Raw genomic sequence first — 26,629 nt, forward strand, 5'->3', positions numbered from 1 at the left:
TTCATTGTGATTCTCTTAAAGTATTTTTATTTCAAATGTTCGTTTTTTACAGAGTCGTGACATACAAATATTTAGGCCTAATCATCCACGTGGTCGTAATTTCGCTACGCTCGTCGAAGTATTACAAAGTACATATTCCGTGACCACGAGGCTAGGCTCTCAACATATGTATTTTTAATTGGTCTTTCCGGTCAACGGAGAACATTATTGAAAACTCTGAACACCGTATTAGATCAGTTTCTTAATTCTCAGTCGTTCTACGTTACGAAAATTCTCTACATTGTCGTGTTCGACTAAACCTTTAATTGCTAACGCAATTTTTTGTTGACGGTAATCGACGGTACGTGCCATTCGCGCTTATTCTTATACGGAAAATAGTACTCTCTTCCTATTAACACCTAAACATATTGGAAAAGAAAGGTATCGTATATTAAATCGAGATTGAAAGAACGATTCAAGTGGCAAATAATACTAGCACATGGATATGTACTGCGAGACTTCCCGTTAGCAATTAGAGGTTATTGACGCTTTAATCAGTCTCGTCATGGTATACATCGACTATATTCGTTAATTGCCTTAGATCAACGTATCTTCGTCTTGATTCGGGAAAACCATCAACAGAGAATGTTGAGAGGTTGTTCTTTGACTAGCTGTTAACAATGCAGTTTTCTCTCCTCCGCTTCCGTTGATAGAGCAATCTGGCGAGCTTCCCTCGAAAATGTGAGTCGTAGTGCTACTAGTCGAGGGCATGTCGTTCAAATCTGGCGATGCTAAAGGCGGTGCTTGAATTGGACGAGTGTTATTGTTGCTGCTTTCTAGTGACACCAATTGCATACTGTACGACTCACGATAACCGGACGTACTGGATGTATCTTCGTCCCATGAAGCATCTGATGTTTGAAGGTGAAGGTGATGGTGATGATGATGGTGATGGTATAGGTGATGGTGAAGGTTAGAATGCATTTGCTGCTGATCGCTCAGCAAATTACTGCCCTTTTCGCAGTCCGATTGTCGGATAGACGAACTTCTTCTTGAACGAATCGACGACGAATCGGAGGGGATGCTGAAGCTCGACGGTTCCATCACTGGAATCGGTGGTGTTAGTATCGATGACTGGGTCGTTGGTTGTGATACGTTATTACTTTGTTCTGATTTCGCTTGCACTGTCTGAAAATTAAATTCCAAATCATTGTGTGAGGATCGTGCCTAAAATATTTAAATTAACTCAACTGTATCATCAAATACAGGTACAAATAAAAGCATCTAAAAGCAAATAAGATGTGCTTAAAATTCTTAAACCGTTCGAATCGTTACGATTATCGAATTAAACGTAATATCGTTTAACACTGTCAGTAATATCTGATATTTCTACAGCTGTATACATATTATTACTTCTACGTGACTTCTTCGACTCTTTCGCAATCGAAAAGTCTTCTTGCTTTGACCCATAGAGCGTTGTAATCGAGGTTTGTCTGGGCGGGATTCGCCTGAACTGTCCTCGTTTGGACTGGTTGGACTGAGTTGGCTCGTCACGGTTTCCCCTATTAAAATAACACGCGATTAATTCTCTTTGCGCATAAAATTCTACTCTCTATTCTACAATCTATCCATGCTGCTCTTCCATAACTACAAATTGTAACCCGAAGCGTTTTTCAAATAACAATTACGTTTCGTGAAATGTAATTGTCTTAACATCGCACTATCTCTACCATGAATAAATATTTATTAAGCGATTATTCCTTTTTTTATCTAATTTATAGATCGAAATACGAATAATATTAAATCCTAATCGCATTTCGCGTATTTATCTTTGATACGTATAATGTATTCATATAATATAAGAATAGAGTTTTAGCATCGCATTACATATGTACACTGTACACTATACATTCTGTTTTAAAGGCGCTTTAAAAGAAATGAAATATTCAGTGAATTTATTGAAAGTCATGCTCGTAACCATATCCCATAAAGGAAGTAATATTCTTTTCTTTTCTGTAGTACTTTTACAATTAGAAGCTTAGTCATGTAACTGATTTGTATATGCATATTTATGTTGTAGTACGTTTTGTTCGCTATAATTTGAAACAAGTAAGCTTGGAAGGACTGTAGAAGAGCGAGCATCTGGCAATCGTATGTATGTGCAAAGAAAGGAATCAAACAAGAAAAGAGAGGGGCAATATAGAGATATAGAGAGTGTACAATATTGTATGTATAGAGTGTACTTTTCACAATGGTTACTTTAATTACTTTATCTTGTTACTAAAAGTGTATCTAGTATCGCTAAATACGATAAATATGATTAACATAGGTATGGCAGAAGGGTACGTGTTTTTGTATTATTTGTATTAGCTGATAAAAATACCGTGCAAATGATAATGAAGCGAAGTATGATATACGATAAGATATAATAGAAAATAATTAAACATGCTAATGATTTATATCATCGGAAGATTTTGTTGTATTTACAAAGATAAATGAAACGAATGAAATGGATTAACTTGAATCTTTTCTAATGGTAACCCCTTCATCATACTATATTCTACGTTTCGGTTAGATCAATATGCATATTCGATAAAATATAAAAAATTGGAACAAAAAATTGTTAAACTTCGATTTGACCTGTTATCTCTATACTTCTACGTTGCAAATATATGTATACATACATACATGTATGTATGTACAGATTGATCTATAGAAATTCTATTGAAAATCTCAATGTCTGAATTTCTTTTAGCGTTTGTTAAACATTGTAATGCAGCTTTATTATTATTATAAACATCCATTATCCGATAATTTAGATATCGTAATATACGGATTCATAAATGTTTCTATCTGTATAACACATATCAATTTAGTAGACATATTAATTTCTATAATTATTATTTACATTTTCGTGTAAATCGCTAATGCTATTTTCACGAAATCGGTAATATCGTGATCTGTCGTAACTATAACTTATTTATTTATAATACACGCTCGAAATTTACCTGATGAGTGCCTAAACTCTACGGAGGAGAGAAAGCGCAGTTTTGGCGCCTTTTGATGAGTTAATATAGGATGAGGCTTTACATGGTTACGTTCATCGCTAGTAGAAGATGGTTGGGATTTATCTGAAACATGCCACATTTAACGTCGAGAATGAAGGGAAAGACGACAAATGAGACATACCAGGTGACAGTTTTATTGTTATCATTTGAATTCTACTAAAGCATTAATATTCAATATTGTGCGTTATACAACGTACGGAAAGTATAGTCTACTTTCACGGCTCAATTATTTCAATTTAATGGAAAATTACGAGTTTTGAAAAATAGGATATCTGTATAACAGAATTAATCAGCGGGAAATCTGAAACGAAACGGTTAAATATGAAACAGTATAATGTACTATGTAAGTAGTCGTGTTTTCTCCCTGACTCTTGACGAGGTTGCTTCGATTATGGAAGACCTGTGAGAAATTGTGTTTAAACGTTTATGTAAGCAAGACTCTTATTGAGCAAAAAAAAAAAAAAAAAAAAAAAAAATGAAAAATACAGTATCGATGGAGAAACATGAAGGTTGTATAAAGTGTTCAAGCGTACGTACACGCCCACGCAAACGCGAATTATTAGCATTCTTTCATTTGATAAACAAATCGACTGTGTCAGCTTGTAGTGAAAGAATTAGATTCGAATTACAGATAGATCGTGTGATCGGGTAAGGAGAGGAAAGCAAACGAGAAAGTCGAAGCAACTACGTTTTAATGAAATACAACTATGCAACAATGAATAGGATACCAACTGTTGGACATTACCATTGTCTAATTACTGCTATATGTATATGTATAAGTATATATATACATATATACTTATTTATTACGGCTGTGTACAGAAACATGAAAGGGAAAATAGCAGTAATAATAGAATAATCTAATGGAACATACCGTGAAAATGAGATTTTTCTATTTTTCATAATAAATACTCTTCCCCCGATTAAGGTTTCATGAAATCAAGCTCGTCAAATTGTTTGCTGACTCGGTATGAATAGTAGCGGGCAATGATCGAATCTTATACCTATAAGGCTCGGACATCACCCTCAACTTTTCCGTCGATCGATCTTTATATGTTATATAGAACATATCGTCACATAAAGTACATGAAAAACAAGATGTACGAAATATATGGGATACACGCTAAACGAAATATGTACTATACATGTATGTGTATATACTCATTCCGATTAATGGATTAAAGTAGTGCCATTTTACGATTACTTGTTCGTTATATGTTACAAGGATGAATTCACACGGTAAACAAGTTCAAACCTTGCTTTCAAAGGGAAGACGAGAAATTCGATAACGCTTTGTCCGCTAGCGTACACAGAAATGTACATCGAGGAATAAACTTTTTTAACGTGCATACGTACACAAATCGAATTACAATCGTACACATAATTTGATCGAATCTCTGTTCACGGAAATAATACAAAGATAGTTAGCAACAGATATGATCAAAAGGAATATAGAAGAGGAGAAAAAGTGAGCAAGATTAGATGAAATTACGAGATATGGAGAAGCGTGATAGGGGAAACACACCAGCAGGACGTTTATCATAGACTGTAGCAGAATTTACTATTAGAATCCGCTTACCTCCGTCCCCTAGCTAGCAATGGAAGCAACGCAATGATCAATATAAGACCAAACAGGGAGGCCCGAACGATGGAAAATGGAAAATTAAAAGTGTGAGCGATGGAAATCGAGTTAAGTGGTTACACGTAATAAGATTTAGACTTCGAAACAAAAGAATTTGCATTCGAAAAAGGGGAAAAATATTTAGACGCTTCGTCGCAAGCCTCGCTATCAGGGAACGAAACGAAACGATGCATCGTTATTTACGAAGCAAAAAGAACAAGGTGTCACAAGAGCTTTGCAAATTTCCTCGCAGTGCCCTATAGACAATGGCTCGATCCAACTGTGGTAAACGTCTCTTAATCGCTTAGAAAAACAGCGAAACATTTATGAGAGGCTTGCAGTCGCACCGTTAATATTTAAAATTCGGGACTGATATTAACAATTTCGGAAGAAACGAAATACCTGTTGGTAGTTGTTCCCCTTGCTGCTCGGCGATACCTTCGCAAGCTTCACGGAGGGTGGAGGAACCTCCGCTTGTACTCGATCCTGAAATATCAATAAAATGGAAATATCAACGTTAATTCCACCGCCACTGAAAATTTGTTAAAACTCTTTGCGAAGTTCTATCGAACGAATTTACGATGTGACAAGTGATAAAAACGTACCACGTGCAGTTTGTATACCATTTGGTGGCGCCGATACTTGACTCGGTTGCGTTGTTTTAATGGTACCACTTGAATTTGTCTGATGATTCATGTGACCCCTGGTTCCAAGATCCCCGGTTAAAAGATCGATCAACGATAGTCTCTGTGTGCGAGATTGCCCTTCGGTCGCAGTATGCATGTCCGGGACACTCTTCTTCGGTTCTGGTTGTATTTCGTCTATAAACCAGTCTTCTATTGACAACGAATCAAAGTGATCCGACCGTATCGCGTAATTTGTCCTACCAACCAAATTTCCGATCTTCTATTTCTTCTTTCAAGTTCTTCAATTCGTGTATAAGATCAGCCAGTAGAGTACCACGTGACTTTGGTACCGTTTTAGTATCGCCGCTAATCTTTGCTCGTATGGTGGTCTGCATATTTCTCTCGTGCTCTGAAATGGGTGCTTGACCGATCTTGTGAACGATGAACGGTAGCATTTGAATGTACAAAGCGGTTCGATGAGTTACTACGAATTCTATAAAGTTCCAGAGATAAGTGGAAGCCTCGTTTCGTTTGTTCAACAAACGCATTGTGCGTAAAATTTTTGGCCATTCGGTTTTCAGTTCCGTTTCGAAGCATATCGTCATTATTTTTAAGGCTACAAGAAAGCGAAGAATATAGATAAAATAACTATCGTAGATGTTTGGTATAAAAGTTACTGGAAAATTATTCGATCGCTTACCTAGAAAGGCAATTTGATACAACGTTAACGACGTTTTAGTTAAAGTCTTTGAATCTCTCGCTACAAACGTTAAACTACCCGTTCTCATGTCTGTCGTTGTCTTTATATTTTGTGAAGTTATTGGCACAGTCTTCGTGGTAGGTGGCCATAAAGTATTTAATACCGCGGTTAAAGCAAAATTTATATCCGACTGTCTCAGCTTTGGTACGTCTGAAACATAACAATATCTTTTCCGGTCTCTAGCATTTTCGACAGTTTTGCCGAAATGTTACCTTTTCTTCCAGTTCCCACGCGTAGAAACAACGGTATTAATAAATTAAGAAGCACGTTTTCGATTCGAGTCTGAGTTGCAAACATAGCGTGTAGGTATCCTTCTCCAAGAGATATAACGTAGAGTGCTATCAGTCGAAGCACCGTCGAGCAAAAATGTTGCGGAGGTATTTTACTCATAAAAGCGGCTGAGGAAGCTGATATATACTCCGACGGGGTATCTCCAATGATCAACGACTGTAGATAAATTAAAGCTTCTAATTAATAAAATTATTATTTTTGCGCTACTTATTATTGCTGCGCTACTATTATTAATTCTTCAGTACCTAAGTTCGTAAGGCATAAATCACTTCATTAAGTAATAATCACTTAAATATGTAAATAAACTACACTTCAACGACGATGTTATCTACTATTATCCACTTTGAGTTGTGATAAATATTCGACTTAGAATTTATTTTTCATATATTTACAAAGATGTACGATAAAAATAATTACGATACCTGACAAGTGGTTAGTAATGCCTTTAAATATGCGAAATGGGCGATGTAAGGACATTTGGCCAATGTTTCGTAAACTCCTTTCAAAATATTGCTCGCTGCAGCCCAATCGGTGCTTCCCCTTATCGAAGCTTTTTTATGTATTTTGCTAAACGTTTTGTCCAGTCTTCTTAAAATATTTGTCAGTGCAGGCCTCATATCGTCACTGGACCAATCGGTCGAAGGTAAAATATCGTTCATGTATCTTCTCAAGCCGAGACAACCCATCGTAGTAGCATCGTATGGAGATATTTTCAACAGGCTATGCGCAATGTCCGCTAATCGCTATTAACGAACCATTACATTACAATTTCATTTTGCCATACGGTTCTTATGTTAATAACAAACATGAAAAATTCTACAGAGATGGAATAAATAAGTTACCAAATAGCTGAAAGACTAATTAACGAAGATTTTAGTTAAAAGGCTGGATTTTTATTCTATGAGAAAATAGTGTACGCATAGAACATTGGTAAAACGTAGAAGCGAGAACGAAATACTTACTATATGGCATTTGGAGTCCAACAATTCGATCGTCTTGCCATCCTGAGATTTCTTGTTCAATTCTACCAAACGAGCCGAGCAACGAGCTACAAAGTCTCCTACCATGTTCAATAGCATATCGCGTGGTCCTCGAAACTCATTTTTATGACAATTTTCGGCATCGTCGTTGTCTCGATCGTAGAAGATTCGCACTCTAGAATGTTCTATATACTTGATAGACTGACTTTCATCTTCGAAGTCAAAACCAGGCGAATACGGACCCTTGCCGTAATTTCTTTGACTAGAACCCTTGTGCTCAGGGCTCGACTTTTGCGGTCCGTTGTAATATCTGAAAAAATTCGATGCATCGACATACGTGTACTTAAAAACTAAAACTTTTGATCGAAAATCGATGTTTACTTTGTGAGTGCTTCGGAATTATTCACTAAGGTCTTCACAGCTATGGCCAACTGATGTATTATTTCTTTCTCGGTTTTTCCTTCTTTGTTGTAAGTCGGAGATTGTATCTGTTGAACGTAACAAGGTAGTATCGCTTCCAATATGGTCTGTTAAATTAGAGGAGGTTAATCGTGGATATTTACGGAACATATAATTTTTAAATACAGCTAGTTAAATTTGCCTCACCAGCATTTGTTGACCCCTCACGGAATCAGGAGCGTAAGCTATTACCATCACGCAAAGAGATATGCAATCTAATACGGTAACCATTTCGTTCTCATCGTGATAACAAAAATCGATAGCTTTTAGAGGCTTTTCTTCTTTAACCAATTCATCTATGTGCAAAGGATCCGGCGATGGAGTTTCCAGACTCAATAATAAATTAAATAGACACGCCGAGGGAACCTTTAAACAATTGTTGAAAGTTAGACGAATATAATGGCAATATTATACGATTGTACGATATACCTTGTGCGCTTCTCCATGGATGCTGGTCTCATCCGTGTCCAGTATGGTGGAAACGCTCCCAAACATTTGAAGAATGAACGGCTTTCGATTCATGAGATAAAACTGTTTAACAGCGTACTCTACGGTAGTTGTCACCAATTTGTTCGTCTGATGAGTCGAATACAATTGCAACAACGTTGGCATAATTAGCAAATAGCCATTCGTTGAAAAGATATTCTTGAAATTATGCGCGGCGTTGATGTACGTAGCTATGACGTAACGCAAAATACAGGAATCTTCGCTGTGCAGAATCAATGCACCGTTTAATACGTTTAGAAACAGATGAATATCCCCTGAATAAGCAAAATTTCCTGCCATCGCTTCGAACATCCTGGCAATCAGCTTCACCCACATAAATTTGTGCATCACGTCTAGACCAAGAAGCTCCTGACGAAAGAAATAATTATAATTCATATAATTCTCCCACGATATACACACGTACATTGTACATATAGACTGTATCATTGAATGCAGTAGAATAGAAGTTTACTTACTCTGCCGATCTCACCGCCTTTGTACAAGTCCAAATCCGCCTCCAGTGCTCTTCTTGGGAAAGAAGGTAGCTTCATTAGTTCTTCGTGAAGAAAGACCACTCTTTGGACTACCATGTCGACATTTTTCAAGATTGCCCACGTTAACAAGACTTTGCCAATTTCGACGAACTTGTGAACAAGTTCTTGACGCTGCAAAGCGTTGAATGCGTCCTCCGGTTTCATGTGAACCAACTCGATTTCCGAAAATTGCGATCTACCTTTAAAGAAATAGTAATCTCGAACGTACGATGACGGATTGCGAATTTGATCTGGAACGCAAATCGTAATCGCGTGACGAAAATAATCGTAAATCGCGAGCTAGAATTATAGAAAGATGTGATTAGTACAAACGTGTTTTGTAGTCAACAAGGAAATACTCTCGTTGTTTCGATTCCTCGATACTAAAAAAGTCTAAAGATTCTTGCAGTATCTGACAAAATTGCGTGTCTTCCTGCACCGGAAACTGCGAGGGAATTCCTCCTGCGTCTGGATCTTGAGGACCGTGAACTACGATTCTTTTTGCAGATGGGACGTTCGCGGTTAACAAGATCGAAGCATCGCATTGTTCCTTCCGTAATATTTGCTTCAAATCTTTGAACATTATTCCGTGGACGCTGTGCACAACCTGTAAAGAACAAACGTTCTCAGAGCTCCTCGATTCGAATTTTAATTTAAATTTACTTACCATCCATAGAATGGAAAGTGCTGTTCCGATCAATTTTTGTCCTTCTTCGTGCGGAGAACGTACGTAAAACATAACATATCCAATGATGTAATTGTACAAAGCAAAAGCAGCCTGTTGAGGGAGCTTCGGCACAAACCGAATAAGATGTCGCAAGATTTTAAACATCAATTCCTGCTTCTCTCTGGTTAGACGTTCCAAAACGTAACGCAAGAATAGCGCACTATCTTCTACCAAACAATTCCAGATTACCTATAGTAAAATTAAAAACACCATCCCATAGTTTTTGATTAAAAATATTTGTCGACGATATGTACAAATATTTGTACGACTAATCGAATGGTGAACTGCTTACTTGATATGCGACTTCGTAAACAGCGCTTCCATCGTCCGAAACGGCGGCATCGTCAAGTAGATGAATTATTTGTACGATTGCAGAGCATAAGGAAGAAGGGAATAACGAAGGTGCAGATTGGCCATGATGAGACGTGTTTCTTTGTATAGTTTCACCACCATCTTCGTCCCCAACGTTTCCTACAGAGACACGAGATTTTTAAATGTAGAGACGGGAATTCAGCGCGATCGTTTATCGCATTGACCGAGTTTCGAGGGTTAGAGAAAGCACTTGGCATTACCTTCGTCATGATCATCCCCAACAGGGCTGGGCTCGTATGCTGCTTGCACGGTAATCGGTATGGTAGTGATCAAAAAGTTTTCCCTTTCTTCGCGTTTCTTGTCGTCTTGTGCCTGCAAAGCCCTTTTTATGAGTTCAGTTTGTTGCTTCTTACGAGTTTTCGTTGCCGTCACCAGGGACCTCTAAGTAATAGTTGTAGTAAATTCTACTTAATCTACTGAAAATTCTAATTCTAAGGTGTTCTACAATTTCAACGCTTATTTCAGGCTTACATGATGTTCCTGGTTAATAGTCACTTCCTCCACCTTTGTTTTTACTTGTGGCATCCAAGGTGGATCCACGACGGGCAATGACTCGATACCGATTTTTGGCGAGGGTAACGTGAACTCTATGCCAGGTGGAGGAACCTTGAACGTGAGGTGAGCGTTTTCTTCCATACGTGGCCAAACTTGATACCGTAGCTTCCATAACACTTGAAACCTTAGTATCGCGTTTATTCGTACGCTCGTGCTACTATGTTGAAGACCATGGTGCATCAATTCGCTGGCTTGGTTAGGAGCTCGTACAGCCCCGACTATGAAAAGCGACGCGGCGGACGCTGCGACTTCTTGGTTCGATTCTAACAAAAGTTCCCACGCAACGGGTAGAACGTCCACGAATAATTCCTCGGTCATTACTACCGCACCTTTCACCAAAGTAGCTAGCGGTGCATGAAATATGTCCTTCACTTGAGTTCTTAAATATTTCAGAATCGGTGAATTTTCTCTATCAGGGTCTGCACGCTTTTTCGAAGATTCTTTCCCTTTCTCTGAATCTTGGTCAGCCAAATCCTTCGACGAATCTCGTTGAGCCAGTCTACCCGACTGAGATCCATCCATGTTCTTCTCGATCCTATTTAAGAAATAGAAACACTTGGATTTTAAGTTTAATTATATTTCTGTATAGAAAATATCATAAGAATTACTTGTATTTTTTCCCTACGCTATCCTTTCTACGCACAGGCGACACTTGAGTACTCGCTTGTTCCGAAACCTTCCGGCTGCGTTTCTCCTTTTTACTCGCTTCCTTTTTATCAGTGTCAAAGTCAAACATTCCTGTACCATTGAGGATCCCAAATTCTTCTCCATAAATTTTCCTTATAGACTTCATCAACCTGCTACACGCCCGCATTTGACGCCGGTGGCAATACGGATGACAAAAGTTCTGATGAGAACAGTAAAAGTTGAACGAATTGGTGAACTGTATCAAGACTTTCATCCACGGGAAATTTTTATTCGTCTCGTCCGTTTCGTTGCTGTCGCTGGGACTCTCCGGTAGTTGATCGTCGACGGGAATTCCCGGAGATTCTTCTCCGCTGACTTCACCTCCGAAACCAGGCTCGGAGGTGTCGCTTTTATCCGACAGTGAACTCACTTTTCTCTTCGACTGTATCGAATCTGCCCGTTTTACCGTATCTAACGAAGATACGGTAATATTAATATTTTTATCGAACACACCCGGATTTATAGGGATTGGAGAACATATTTTCAGAGTATACTCACAAGCCTCGCATTCCGTATCTTTGCCTTCTTTGGTACCACGTCTGAGTTTCAAACTTCGCTTTTTAAACGAACCAGTTGCATTTTCCGCCGTCCCACGACGAAGGAGAAACGGTCGACTTTGAGGTGGCTGCACTCGTTTGGCCTTGTCTTTCTCAGTACCTTGAAAATCCTCTCCTTGGATAGTAACAGTCGATTTACTACTACCTTCTGACTCGTTATCAGGTTCGTAAAGCACGAAACTGATCTTGCGTTCCGCTTAAAATATAATTTGGAGGAGTTAAATTAAAGGGAACGAGGCATAAATAAGACAGGATTTTGTTGTACTTACGAGCTACTTCACGATCACCTACGATCGATTGAAGACTTTGAGCCGACGTTTGGGAATGACCCATCGAAGAAAGTGCCATGCTCCATCGTCGATTTGCCTCTCTGCTGTACATTCTTTCCCAAGGTGGTGGTCGTTCTTTTGTTAGAAGTTTATTAAATTTTGGCAAAGTTTGGTAAGTTTCTCTTAGAAACGCTGTCACTTCCAGAAGTAGAATACAGGCTGCAAGGCGTAACGCCATTGGACATTGAGATCCATAGCCATTTATGCTAGCTGAAACAACGATGAACATCTCTCCTTACTTATCCAAGTTAATTCTTTTGCAATTGTATCTTAAGATTATGTATACGATTACCTTCGTCGAGGAAATCTTCCTCCTCGTCTTCGATAATTAAATCTCTTTGTTTATTTTCATCAGATACGATTGCGATCATTTGATCGGCGTTTTGCTTATCTTCCAGCAATAATTCTTCTAATCTTGTCCCAAGAGCCTGTTAAACACGCGTATTATCGAATGTATTCTTCTTCGCAAAGATTTGTTTCTTCTGTGTGAATATCAATACTTATCAGATACCTCTGCCCATTGATAAAATAATTTTCCAGCAGTACGTTGCAATATGTGAATTTTCGACAGCACTGTAGATGCATTTCGATTATTAATGGGAACCGATGGACGAAACAGAGGAGAATTCACTTTCATCCAGGTTGGCCATTGCCCTTTGTTACATTGATGAACAAAATGGGCACATTCCAATAACAAAGAAGCTCGTGCGACCACCGGGGCATAAGGCTACAGAAAAATACATATATGGCGATTTCCTTAATGTTAATCACTTCGAATATATAAAAGATGAGCGATTTCTTCGACGATTGAAGTTTGAGAATGATTTAATATTGTAAAAAATAAAATATTTTTACAAGATCTAAGATTGCCGCCATAAGATAGTGATCAGGAACCGAACCCGGTTGGCATGTCTCCAATAAGAATGAGAATCTTAGCATTCCATCGTAGACGGCGTTACGGGGTACCAGCCTTCTCTCTTTCAACACTACGAATTCAGATTCCCTAGAAGCTTCGCCAAATTCCATAGAATTCCTTCTGCTGAAATCTATTTGCAGTACAATCGTATTTTAGGTAAATTTAAAAACACGACAGAAAATTACGGAACAATCGATCACTTACAGCTTCCTGGTACCTCTTCTAGACTTTCCTTTTTCTTACTCTTTCCGAAGCCGATTTTATTCAACTGATCTTCCATTCGACGTTTTGCTTTTTGCAAAGTTAGGCCAACGCTATGCAAATAGAATGTTTGTAATTACAATGAAACCCTAACATTTTATGTTAAAAGCTAATACTAAGAGGTAAAATAAAATTTAATAGCTTTCATACGTATGTACGTAGAAAGAAATTTTCGAATCTAATCGAGTTTGTAGTTCTTTGTGGAAACGGACTCACCCACGTCCCGACCTAGATCCACTACGATGATGGCCATAATGAAAACTGGATTGCCTAACGAAATTACCGTCTGTTGGAGATTCGCTACTTTCGTGGCTATCAGTAGAATCAGTTCTACCATATTCCCTTCGAAACCAATTGACTGAAATTTTATATGCTCGTAATAATTTTGTACATGGTCAGATTTTATTGCTTTATTATTAGTGGAAATTGAAAACTTTAATAATTTCTACCTATGCCACCGATTTGAAAGCGAGTAGATTTTCGAATTTTCCCAGAACTTAACGATTCTATTCCTAAATTACGTTCACTTTGTCGTGGAGTAAGTATGTGATGCTTTTTCCTCAAATTTCCCAGAGGACTTTGACTAATCTTCGCATTCTCTTCGCTTAGTTCCGTTTCAAGAAGACTCTGCATGAATGTAAACTACATTATCAAAATGAAGAATCAGTGATAATATAATAATATATGTAATTCGATGTACATACTGCACAAGTTGAAGATGTACTCCGTTTTTTGAAAAGAAATTTCCTGGTACCTCTATCGTCCACGGTGTAACAGGTATCCCCGCCGATATCTGCGTGTTCCTCCAAATCAGATTGATGTATATGCCTGAAAGTGTTTACGCATTTTCATTTTGTACTCTCTACATTTCATCTCTTTCCACGTGCTTTAGAAAATATATTTGCATCTTTCTTTACCTAATAACACGGGTAGTTTGAACATTGCTGTTACATCGCTTGTTAGGTCGATCGGCAGAGTCTAAGATTCCACTTAGAGCGACACGGCGAAAAGCACCTCCATGGACTTCTTTAACGTATGACATAAATTGCCGAAGATCGCAGTACAAACTTACGTTTTCTTGCGACTTCAACTCCTTTATCGATTTTATGAATCGCGTAACTAGGGCTTTGAAAACATAATTGAAAATGTGGCTTTCTATGCCACGAGCACCGTGACTACTAAGCCCGTACGATCCTGCTGCAGTTCCGGTAGTTGTTGCAGCTACGGTACCGGCAGCGGCAGTCGCAGAGGAATTACCAGTACCACCACCAGCTCCGGTAGTTCCCATAAAATTAGCACCAAAATTCGTCGCGTATCCTCCTTGCGAGCCGATTTCTGGTGATTTGCTGCATCCTCGTTTCTGATCTACCAACCACAAAACATCCTGAGTCTCTTCTATCAAGTTCAATTCTTGCTAATATTGAAAATCAAGAGTAACAAAATAATCAATACAATGCGTATATAAAATATTGCAAAAATATTGCAACATCGAGGACGCGACGAATCTTTTTTAATTGCGTTTGAAAATTAATTTGGAGCTTCGCACCAATTATAATCGGCATTTTATTAAGCATTTCTGCAACGGAATGAAATATCGTAAGCGTGCACCGTGCCATTGTTCGTTCCTCTCGATTTACTCACTAAGTGGAGATAATAACGAACTTGGATCCAAGCAGAATCCAACGAATGCATGAAAGAATTCCAAAATCTCCGATATCGGTTGTTCCCGCACCATTGTTCTCAGGAACCGAGAAAATTGCTTCGAACTGGCTCGATGCAATTTGCTGAGAATCGTTTGTCCCTGAGATCGACAGAAATCCGTCTGCGGTCCGCGTATTCTGTCCGAGCAGCCGTGCGGACAGCCTAAATGCTTCAGTACTCTGATCACACAGTTCATCAAAAGATTGTGAGATGAAAATTTGGACTCCTCCGAAAGATCTTGTCGGTATTCTTGCTCGTTCTCGGGGGAATCTTTCTTTTTTCCGCTTTCCGTTTTTTCGCCTGCCGTTGCAGATTCTGGCAAAGTATTCGATAAAGAAATGAAATAATATAAAAGATTGTAAAAAGGCTTATGTAAATGCAATGTATGTACACTACGAGACATTTTGTATTCACCAGCTATGCTACCCGTAATTTCGTCGCGAAGACACTGCTTCATCACTCCCATATCTATTAAAAGCTCCACTAAATTTAATATATTTTCACACACTCGTAAAGTGCAACAATTGCCATCCCTCAAGGCGACCGAGTGTACGGCCTGGTAAAAAATTAAAAATGCGATTACTAAGTAATCCTTGCAAAATACATCAGATAAAAGCAAAACTGTGCTGTGTAGTAAAACAGTACCAACTTTTAAAACGACTTGCAGATCGATATCGCCTTCTTTGGTGATGTAACAACAGGAGCCAGGTGCTTCCGGTATTTCGTCGCTGGCGTAAGTAATATTAGAATCTGTCTGCGACCGTGTAAGACTGGGTTTCCTTTCAAAATCTAAACGGCTACCGTGCATACTGATAGCATCTAATTGACTATCGATTGAACCCTATAAAGGACACCGTAATAATATCTATTATAATTGCAATTTGGTACAAACTACAGAAACAATGAAATAATAGTAATAAGAAAGCCTTACTTGCGATCGCTATAAGTATACAAATTTAGCGTAAGCTATAATGTTTCTTACCTGTCGCTTCATGTAATCTGGGGATGGCGTAGGCGTGTGTTCTGTGACAGTGATGATAGGGTTCGGTGCGGTGTACGATTGACTATAAAATCGACTTTGTTTCCTCTCGATACGAGTATCACCGACGTACCTACAAAATACGACTCGTCAGAAACCGGGCATAGCAGATATTTCTATCAACTCTCTCCATGCCATCGGACACTGTGAGTCCTAGCCAAGCACTACGGTCTGACCTCTAAGGTTCTTATCTACTTCAGTGCGTTTGCCATTCCACGTTGCATGCTCGATGTGTTCCTTAACCATATTTTACTGTGTACGTTTTTCCGATCTTGATATTGTGAAATTGAATACTTTCGTGACTTAAATATATGTGATCGAAGAATATGGAGTAATTTGCCAAGGGAAAGATCGTACCTTCGTGTACAATGTGCAATGGGGGACTCGTGATACAGCAGGAGAGAAGAATGACTTCTTCGAAATAAAAATTTGAAGGTACGAAATACAAGTTTTTTGGTTAAAATTTAGTTTGATAGAAAATCGTATTAACGATATATGTTGGAAATGTATATGTATATATCTTCTTGCCGGTTGTATCACAAATTGAATCTTCAGCTATATTATATGGTCCGAAACGTATACACTTGCACAATTTCTAGTAGCAAATAGAACGTAGTTCAAAAAATCTAAGCCACTGATGAACCTATTCTAGATTCAGTAGTGAACGTCGTATGTAGAATATTCTGTGATCAGTGAACAAAGTTTTGGCAAAATTCTACGCGTATAAAACAAAATAGGACTACAAACTCAAGAGTAAAAAGATCGTGAACGATGTATTGTTCTTTAGTCATGCAATTAAAAAAGTTATAAAACAGATAAAGGCGATTTCGAACGAATTGTTGTACAAAGCGTCGATTATTTTACACATTAATTTTTTTAGTAATTGGAATATATTCGATTGAAACGCGCTTAAAATGTACGACCTGTACACCTACTCATATTGTAAACTTCCACGCTAAAACTTATGTATACCGACATTAATGTTTTAAACGTGGCTAGCAATCAAGTATCGTAGTAAATTGCAGCCAGTAAATGGGCGTAAGACATACGATCGATTGGCGATTCTTAATATCGTAATTGTTGGTCCTTGTGAGGGATAAGTTTGAAAAATAAGCGCGAGAAACGGCGTGTTTACGGTATCCGTTGTTTCTGGCTAACGTGCCGAGGCGGCTAGGGCGTGGTGTGTGTTTAAAGGATAATTGTGCGCCCTACCGGAAGCAGGAAGCTCGTAAAAGAAGCGTGTAAACCGAGCTGCAGTACGGAACTTCCTCCGAGTGACGTTGATGACTTACCCTCCCGCGGTCAGCTCGTTAATCAAGCAGCTGAGTACGAGTTCAGGGGTGAAAAGGCGAACGAGAGAGAGAAGAGAGAGACACACAGAGAAACACATTACGCATAAGTTTTAACCAAGGACTTATCAAATTATGCAGAATGAACAAAACTGTGTTACGAATGAAAGTAGGCAAACTCTTTATAAGGGTAAAAATCGAGGTTTCGTAAAGTCTTATTTTGTACTGAATCTTTTGATAATTCCTGCATAATGATTTTTGCGATTTCTACCATCATGAAGAATCTGCGTATTCATTAGAATAACATAGTTTTGGGATTATCTATAAGAATTTAGGTACAGCTGAAAAATAATTGTCAGTGTTGGGTAAAAAATGAACTTTTCTTTCTGAAATCTATAGCTTGAAATAGCTGCTGAAATACAAGTTAAAAAAGGATGCATTTACAACTTTCTAAGGAAATGTTTTAATCGAAAATCTTATTAGAAATTAGAAAAAGAGATGCCTGAAAATTAAATTTCAAAGTACGCTTGGAAGATGAAATATTATATAACAATAATACCTATATCGACAATAATAATAAATATAAAATTAATAAACTGCTAATTTGTTCTAATTCTATTATGATTTATGATCGTGCTAGTAATAATTGCAAGAAATAATGAAAATGAGCGTAATACGTTACTTCGCCTACAAGTACTAAAAACTATTGTAAATAAAAAAATAAATCTGGCATCTATCTAAAATATCAATATCTATATCGATAAATTGACGCTTCTACTGTAGATCTACGAGTCCGAGAAATATATGATAGATAAGTGAAATGTGTCTAGACAGTGAACTTTTAGCAACTAGTTAAAAGATAGATGCCATTTTCGTGTAGAATTGATATTAAAAGTCAATACGTACACGATATGCTACCCAACACTGATTATAATCTACGTTCAAAGAGAACAATTATTTATCTAAGAAACGCTTGTTCCTTGTAGCATAAAATAGTTGTTGAATCTGATTGCTTAAATTACTGACAACGTAACTAAAAGTTCATACGTACGCGCATACGTATAAATTACTAGGTAGAAAGTTGAAATTAATTAAAAATGCTGAGACGAAGATTCGTAAGAAATTTGAAACTGCAATATTATGGTATAAAATACGAAATTGAATATCGGTGTATGTGAGTACGAATGAACAAGTAGAAAAACTTATAGTCAAGGAGAAGAAGTTTTTGTAAAACTGAATATTTCGATATATGTTTAGTTTTACTTGCAACCCGTACTGCGTACCTTAAACTTGGCATGCTTTTTCCTTTTATTAAATTCGTTGGATGTTTCATACGATCAATGTCCTTCGCTTCAAAGATTTTCGACGCTGTCGAAGTAGGTCGTGTTAAATTATCATCCCCCGTGTCGAGGCTTCTATGGCTGTCCTGGAAATAAGATTGATTGCTATTATTGTCTTAGGTAGTCCATGGTTGAGAATTTTGTTTAATTTGTTACCTGATCGAACAGCATTTTCGAATCATCTTGACCAATTTTTTCAAGCGCTTTTTCAGATTTCGATAACAATTTTGTTTCGACAAATGCTTTGAGGTCAGCCATTTTCATTCTTTTCTTTGATTTCTCGCTGGCTCGTCTTGTATGACTTGTATCACCATCGTGACCTGTGATAGGTGAAACAGAAGCACAAGGTTCGAAGTTTCAGAAGAAAGCTAAGAAATATTTCCATGTACCAGTTAACAAGGTGACGTCTCGAACTTCTGGTACTTCCATAAAATCCTTCGATACATCTTTCTTTTTACTTTCCGGACTTTGATAAATCGACACTTCTATCTTAGGTATTGGTAAAGAATTACTACGGCGTCGTGGCATCTGTTGTACCGATGTTTCTTCGTTCATCATACGTAATCTGTATAGACAATTTTTTTATATAATGTCATTCTAAATATGCAAAGCGCTTCGGTAAATAATTACCTATAGTATAAAAATTGTAGAGCCCAATATACACCTTCTTCCTGCCATTGAGGAACAAAAAGGCACCTAAGCACAGCTACGTCGAGGAAAGTAGCGGCTCGAACGTCTCCATCGATAGCAGCACAACTACTTGTCAACCCTACACCACTTGAATCGGTAGGACCTCGTTGCTCCACAGAACCTTTCATTTTCGACGTGTCTTGCGCTTCTTTTTCCGTTTTATGAGGCTGATCCTCTTTTTCTTTCTCCGTATCTCTAAAAAATGAATACTCTATTACGTCATACCATAGTGAAGCTTCAATGATAATGAACCTATTTATAAAAATTGTCTAACCCTGCGATCGTCGATCTCTCCTGGTATTGTCTGCAAGTATCCAATGTCGAAATTGCTGTGACCTGTTCTATCGTTAACTTTGAGAAACCAGTTGCCCTGCCCATAGCTACATGAAAGATACTGGCTTCTCCCTGAAATAATAATGCACGAGTCGTGTATTTCGTGTATATTGACATCGTAACTACTATAAATTTTCAATGCCAGAGGACTAACATCAGTGCGTCCGAATAATTAGCATTTTGCCGAAATAATAGAATTCGAAATCATCCTTACCCCGTCTAGTGCTTTTTCCGATTCGCTGAGGGACGGTAATCTGAAGATCACCTGATACGTTCATTCTATTATTTTATCGATCAAAGTGAAATTAAGAGGAAGCTGCTTATTCTAGATACTCACTACGTGCTCATCCTCGGCACCAGAGCTCTCCTCGGGGATTGTTTCTGGAAAAACAGTGTCCTTTGGCGACGATACCCAAATGTTCTGGAAATAATACAAATCATAATTATCATAATTTTGATTCTAAAGCAATGTTTTATACTTACATCATCGTTCGACTGTTTCGTCGAAGACTTGTCTGCACTTTGATCAGAAAACGCACTAACAGATTGACTCGGTGGACTTTCCACGTCTAAGAAATATTTTCAATAATATGTATTACAGAATATTATGTTACTCAATAATATATATATATATTATATACATTATTATTGTAATATATATTATAATATATATTGTTATGTATCGTGCCATGCGAAATACTATAAAATAGATTCACTCACTTCCTCCGACAAACACATCATCTGACATTTGATGTTGCTTGTAATACTTGAAAGAACGACTCCATAAAGCCTGTGGTTTAATTCGACAGTGAGTAGTGAAGCAAGGTGTATCTGGATGACGACATTCGTACATAGCCGACCATATTTTCAAACCATTTTCCAAACGTAAATTTGCTTTAAAGTCAATATCTTTCAGATGATTACACAGCGGCGCAAAAAGATAGACGAACAGCTGTAAGAAGAAAAAATATGAGAAACTATTAAATTATTATTTTCTTTCATTCGATGCAAATCACTTACGCTCATGGTAGGTATAGAAAATAAATAGTAAAAGGGATTTCCTGGGTCGGCATCTGTCTCGGCACATTCTTCGGCAGCGTCGAGAAGTATCCAATGCAGAATGTAAAGAAGAGTTGTTTCCATGGCTCCAAGGGTTTGAAAATCCTTCCTTTATGATTAATCAAAACGATTCTCGTAAAATGGAATTGCAAAAGCTAGATAAAATTGTTGAAAAGGGAAGCATAAAGGTGGGCGACTCACCTATTGTGCAAGAGATTGGCCGTGGCATGGAGAATGTAGGGAAGAGCGGTTTGGATCAAACGCCATCGTGGCACAGTGCCCAGTATCAGGCTCAAAGAGGGTGTTAAATCATTGTGAAGATTCTGAACTAACACCTTCTCCAGAGACTATCAACGATCATTTAAAAGTCGTTTAGAAAACTTGATGGTTTGCACATCGAGTAATTAAATTACAGAAGACGTAATAAAACGATATTTAAGAAGAGGCAAAATTTAATATCTACAATGGAAAGTATTATAGTGAAATACTTCTTATACCAACCGTACAAGCTTCCTTGGTCTCCTACATATGCATTAAGAAACACACGATCATGATTAATAGCTTATTCCTCTGAACACATTGCAAAATAGTTTGAAAAGTCGTAAAACAATGAGAAGAACGAATAAGAAGAAAAGAATACAACAAGCAAGGTAGATGATGCGAATTAAAAATTATACGTCATTGCATCGCATAAGTAACAAAATTATACGTGTGTCATTCAGAAAAGTCAGTGCTTACAGTTCCCCAAGAGAGGTATCTTTTCTACTATACAAACCCACTACTCATCACTGAACGCGTGTTATTGAGAAAATATAAAAATTTCACGACAATCGATATTACAATTTTCATATCAAAACGCCTTGGCAAAAATAACGAAGCGTATCAGCTTGCAATGTACCAATTAGTTTATTAATTTGAGACTACGTCCACTTGGTTTTGATAGTAACCGCAGGCGTAAGGAAGGTAATATCACAATATATACAAGATATAGTTTGAAGTTGAGCTAGAAAATAATGTACGCAACAATATATAACAGAGATAATTGGATTAAATATTGAAAAAGCTGTTTGATACTGCAAATAAAGCAAACATTCGTATTTATAGTAAAGAGACATGCAATAAAGGAATAAATAGATAGTATAGTTTTTATAAATAGTGAATTCTCTCTAGTAATTGAACCAGAATAATTAGAGAGTACATAATTGCACAAATAGGTTGGCAAACATGGGAGCAGGCAGGTATCAGGCTTAGCGAACTTACATGATGGCCTGGCGCGTGTTGACAGAACTGCAGGTGACACGTGGAGGCGGCAGCGTGGAGGAGGTTACATTGTTAGTGCAGGTAGTCGGGTAGGTATTGGAAAACAAAAGGCTGACAGGATATGGTTGATAAGGATTTTGCACAGCATGAAATCCTGCGATATTCTTCCATAACATCAATTTCATATTTATATATTTTTTCTTTGTAATTATTCATTTAATCTATAATATCAAAGCTTCGGATTCCATGAGTGCAAAAAAGCTTGTATAAAATGTTTCGGGCAACATGGCGCAAATTAGTTATTCAGATTACAGTTAATAATTATTTCTCCGTTTAAAATATTTTGCAGCAAGTTGGTACGAGTTTATTTATTTCGCCTGTAATTCTTGCATTTGATTATAAATATTTTAAATTGCAAAGAGATGCATGATAAAGACAGTGAATCTAAAAGTTTTATTAATATAATGAATATTCATGTAAGAAATTCTCCTTTTATTATTAATCTCAAGTTAAAAATTTCTGTATAACGAATCGGATATAAAAAGCAATTTCATTCGTTTGAATATATTATTATTCATATATTTATTATCGGGATAAATTTGTAATGGTAATCTCATAGAACGTATATTCTGACTGTCTGAACTCTGATTTGCACGACTTTAGAAACATACTAACCTTTATATTAACTTTGTATTTGCAAAATTGCATTGGAATTAAGAAAAAAGAATTCAAATTTATTAAATTTTCACCTTCTCCGTACACATAAGGCAAACCTCTAACAAAAAGCACAACAAATTTATCGAGGACAATCACGAAAGCAAAAATTCGGATAAAACAATGTTTCGTTTCCCCCTTTGGTAGTGGAGCAGAAGCATATCTACAATTTGAAAGTTCTTTCATTCGAATCTGTGGACGAATATGTCAGAAACATCGTGTCTCACGTCCTAAGACATTGTAATCGTATGAATCGTATAAAATTTCTTGGAATTTCTTGCTTTAAAATTAGTTCGCAAACAAAATTCGTAAACATCGTAATTCTTTTGTAATGTTCATTTTATACACACATGCATACACACACACGTACATACGCGCGCGCGCACGCACACACAAACGCGCACACACACATTCGCTGGCACATATATACCCGTTTATATCGTTTGCTTTCTTCAACAACCTCATTTATAGAAAGGACATGTATAAAAGTGAAGGTATGAATTTTTACCGTGCAAGATGCTTCGTGAAGCTTGCCAAGTTTCGCACGTATGAACGGCCTGTAATATGCAAATTATAGTATATTGTATTTATTAAATATATGATATAGTGTACTATACGTTGCAAATGAATGACAAAAATTAACAACTCTGGCACAAATATGAATATACGATCTGCATAATACTCTACGTCTTTACATAATCTTTACGTGCTACGCAATAATTTAAACGATGCGTTGCTCGTTAAAGCTTCTGACTTGTCAAAACGCATTTTAGCTACGTATCTTTTCCAAGAAATATTGGACATCGTTGTTAGCGCTATTGAGATTTATTAATTTCCTTCGAACGAAAGTAAATTCATCATCGACAAATTAGATCGATTTGCGTAGAAGAATATTGTACCTCAATTGTCGCCAAAGGAACATCTGAACTGGAATGGGCAAAGCCTGTTCCTGTACATTCCCATCGACGGACCGACGTTTATGCATGCTTTCAGTGAAAACGTCTAAAATCATTTGAACACTTACGTTACACAGAGAAGCAAAGGAAGGAAAAAAAAATCTAACGGGTATTCGATAGAGAGTAATCAATCTATCATAGGATCTGAACACCACGTGTCTCACCTGACAATAGCAAATATCCTTCCGTTCACTTCCTAGCGACATCAGCCGGTCTTTTTGTGTTACGATAAACACACTTAGGCTCACCCTGTCATCCCATAAATCAATTTCTCTCTGAATATCTCAACGATCTATTTTTCATCCATTTGGACGTGGAACGTTGCTACGTAGATACCTACTTACGTTTGCGGTCGAGAGCAACGGGGGAGGTGAAATCGAACGAGAACGAGAACAATTTCGTGGAAGAAGTAGATCACGCACTACGCACGTTTTCTCGAAAATTCAAGAAGTGCATTCCCGATACGTCGCGATCGTTGGACGTCGCCACGGATATAAAGAAGAGCAGCACCGTGCAAGGACAGGATCACGTGCCATACGGCCTAGTGACACAGTTGCATCGTTCTCTCGTTAGCAGGTATGCACTCACCGAAAGGTGGATGCACCACCACGGCAGGATCGTGAGTAACTGAAAGACACGGTGGATGTAATGCTGTTGGAAAGGATGAGAATGCGCGCGCTACTCTTGGAAAATCCAATGCGCCGGTCGTTCCATCGATCAGCCCAGGAATCTGCTTGCTGGACCACCCCTACTTTACCAGGGGCGACCCACCCTTTCCACACGGTTCCCCTACCAACCCATTTACCCACCTAGCCCACCTTGCATCAACCAAATCTTTCACTTTGGGATCAACCGATCTAGCTTATTCGGTACGCTACACCTAAAACCAACTTCGTACCAGTCTGCTACAAGCATTATGCATCTTGAAACATTACTGTTTCTTCGAATTTTAGGGGCTCTAATGCTAAGAAAATAGAGCACGCGAGTCGTTTAATTTCTTATATGTCAAATTTTATTCAGCAATGTCAAGAGTTTGGCGGAAATTTATAAAAAGTAGAGTTACGGAAATTGTATGCAAAAAAGAACAAAAATGAAGTACGAAAGAAATGGCGAGAGGGAACTGTGAAGGAGATGGTAATCGGATTACGTAGAAGCGAAATTGAAAGCATGCAAGACTGCTTATTCAGCTTGATTAGAGGCTACTTCAATATTACAAACGTCATCATTTCGAACTTTAATAACTTCACTGGCTCTCTTAAGGGTGTCAAGCTGCTCTTTCTCCGTGGATAGTAGCTGCCTCCTACTGAGACACCTCTCGACGTCTGCGAGTGTTATGTCCATCTCGAACACGATCTCGTTGCTGCACTTTCTTCTTTCGTGCTTCGCCTCTTCGAAGGGAGTGGAGGTGATCTCTATACATATTTCCGCACTGCCGTCGTCTTCGTCGGTTATTCTTTTCACTTTACTGTTAATGACTTTGCAAATATCGCGCCAAAGATTTTTTTTGTTGGGATGTAAGTCTTCGACGAATCGTTGAAAGCTTTGCCAATCCATCTCTTCTGTACTTTCGAGAACTTTCCGATAAAGCAACAATATGTCCTTCGTATTGTTTGCGTACCTTCTATCGTCGTGTATCAGATTTTTTAACGATGATTCGTCGTAAATGATTCGCCGGGTAATACTTGGAGGGATATTAGGAAATAAACTATTTCCAAAAGAACCCGAAGATTTAGTACTTCCACGTAACTCTTTGGATTTCATGGATTTTATGGACTTAAGACTTTTAAAGGAATCGAATAAGTGCTTCCTAAGACGTTTCTCGCTTCCGTGTATGTCAATATGTTTCGATGTATTTATTTTATCTTTTATCGAGTCTCTACTATTCCACAGCTTGAAACTACCACTGATTATATTTGATATAGTCCGTTTATCCGAATGATGGTGTTTGGTTTTATTCTTCGACGACGATTTGTACGTTTTCTTCGCATTATAATCTTCTGGATTACGTTGTCCATCGATAGACGTCTCTGTACAGTAAATTGATTTTTCATTAGCCCAGAATGCACGAGGTTCTACGTTTAACACAATCGTAGAAGGTTTCGAAGTATCCGAGTTTTTATACGTTTCATCTTGAATACAATTAGCACTTTGGGGAACTTTTACCCATTCACGTATCATGTTTTCGGCAGACGAGGAACTAACAACTGTAGTATTACTTTCATTAGCTTGTACCAACATACGAGATGCTGTAATACAATTTTCTAACGAATCATCTTCTATTAAACACGTTAGACTTCTAAATTGTTTCATATTTCTAATAGGATCGACGCGTTTGGGATGTTTCAAATGCTTTTGAGAATCGATGCAGGAGATTCTTGGGCTTTTCTCGCTATTCCTTTCGATCATATTCGATGCCATCAATTTGTCGAGTATTAAAAATTCTGAATTTAAGCACGGATCGTAATTCCGTGCATTGTGTAGAACGAAACTGCGTCTATTGATAGGTTGTCTAGAATGTACGTACGTTCTCTCATCTAATTGCGAAACCAATTCTTTCTTCCTTCCCTCTATTGATTCGGGACACTCTCGTGCCAAGTACGTCACTTCATTAGCAGACGAAGTTATGTCGTTCATGACGTTGTTTGGTTGGTTCTGTTTACTCTCTGTGCTTTGTCTGCTATTTAAAGATGTATAATTTTGCGATACCGAGTCATCAATACGGGATTTCGGATGTTCATACAGAATGTCTCTTAAAACCTTCTCATTACACTCGTTGAAATTTAGCTGATCTTTGTCCGACGTTTGCCAATCGTCCAGTTTATTTCTCGATACGGACTTTTCTTTATAGTCTACGGGATTGAAATATCTACCGTGCAAAGAATTATTTGTAAAATCGACAGTGAGATCGTTTTTAATTTTATCTTTTTCCTCGAAGTTACAGTTAGCTTCCGCTTGTAGTTGATTTCTAGTCGTTGCCTTAACGATTTTTTTGATAGCCGATGGCTTTTCCATTTGCGAATTTTTAACGCGATCGGGTAACT

General features: G+C 37.7%; 2 protein-coding genes across 3 annotated transcripts in view; one reads left to right on the forward strand and one right to left on the reverse strand.

The window, feature by feature from the left end:
• LOC126870461 (protein unc-80 homolog) lies at positions 1-24,223 on the reverse strand. Of its 2 annotated transcripts, XM_050628205.1 has the most exons (52): positions 23,933-24,223; positions 23,753-23,837; positions 23,532-23,634; positions 23,141-23,189; positions 21,919-21,945; positions 21,160-21,180; positions 20,860-21,005; positions 20,620-20,767; positions 20,320-20,551; positions 20,083-20,168; positions 19,937-20,020; positions 19,814-19,864; positions 19,541-19,671; positions 19,207-19,461; positions 18,966-19,141; positions 18,733-18,896; positions 18,520-18,662; positions 17,240-17,269; positions 15,891-16,020; positions 15,558-15,749; positions 15,323-15,464; positions 14,849-15,223; positions 14,125-14,572; positions 13,912-14,035; positions 13,657-13,849; positions 13,424-13,565; positions 13,151-13,260; positions 12,886-13,076; positions 12,542-12,757; positions 12,323-12,458; positions 11,971-12,240; positions 11,643-11,897; positions 11,066-11,555; positions 10,374-10,992; positions 10,103-10,283; positions 9,823-10,001; positions 9,471-9,719; positions 9,137-9,410; positions 8,747-9,054; positions 8,214-8,639; positions 7,932-8,150; positions 7,707-7,852; positions 7,308-7,635; positions 6,768-7,088; positions 6,267-6,501; positions 5,995-6,204; positions 5,560-5,910; positions 5,274-5,489; positions 5,071-5,154; positions 2,988-3,110; positions 1,393-1,541; positions 1-1,167 (listed from the first exon to the last, which is right to left on the reverse strand). In XM_050628205.1, the coding sequence occupies exons 3-52, from the start codon at positions 23,615-23,617 to the stop codon at positions 577-579; spliced, it is 10,452 nt and encodes a 3,483-aa protein (XP_050484162.1). In that variant the 5' UTR covers positions 23,618-23,634; positions 23,753-23,837; positions 23,933-24,223; the 3' UTR covers positions 1-576. The 2 variants fall into 2 exon arrangements, with proteins under 2 accessions (XP_050484162.1, XP_050484163.1); XM_050628206.1 differs by lacking the exon at positions 17,240-17,269.
• The window catches only part of LOC126870466 (uncharacterized), a 9,183-nt gene continuing 3,740 nt past the window's right edge, over positions 21,187-26,629 (forward strand). The window contains exon 1 of the mRNA XM_050628221.1: positions 21,187-22,007. The gene's annotated coding sequence lies outside the window, so the exon portion shown is untranslated. The remainder of the gene's footprint in view (positions 22,008-26,629) is intronic.

Source organism: Bombus huntii, chromosome 10 (genome assembly GCF_024542735.1).
Source record: "Bombus huntii isolate Logan2020A chromosome 10, iyBomHunt1.1, whole genome shotgun sequence".
Taxonomy (NCBI): domain Eukaryota; kingdom Metazoa; phylum Arthropoda; class Insecta; order Hymenoptera; family Apidae; genus Bombus; species Bombus huntii.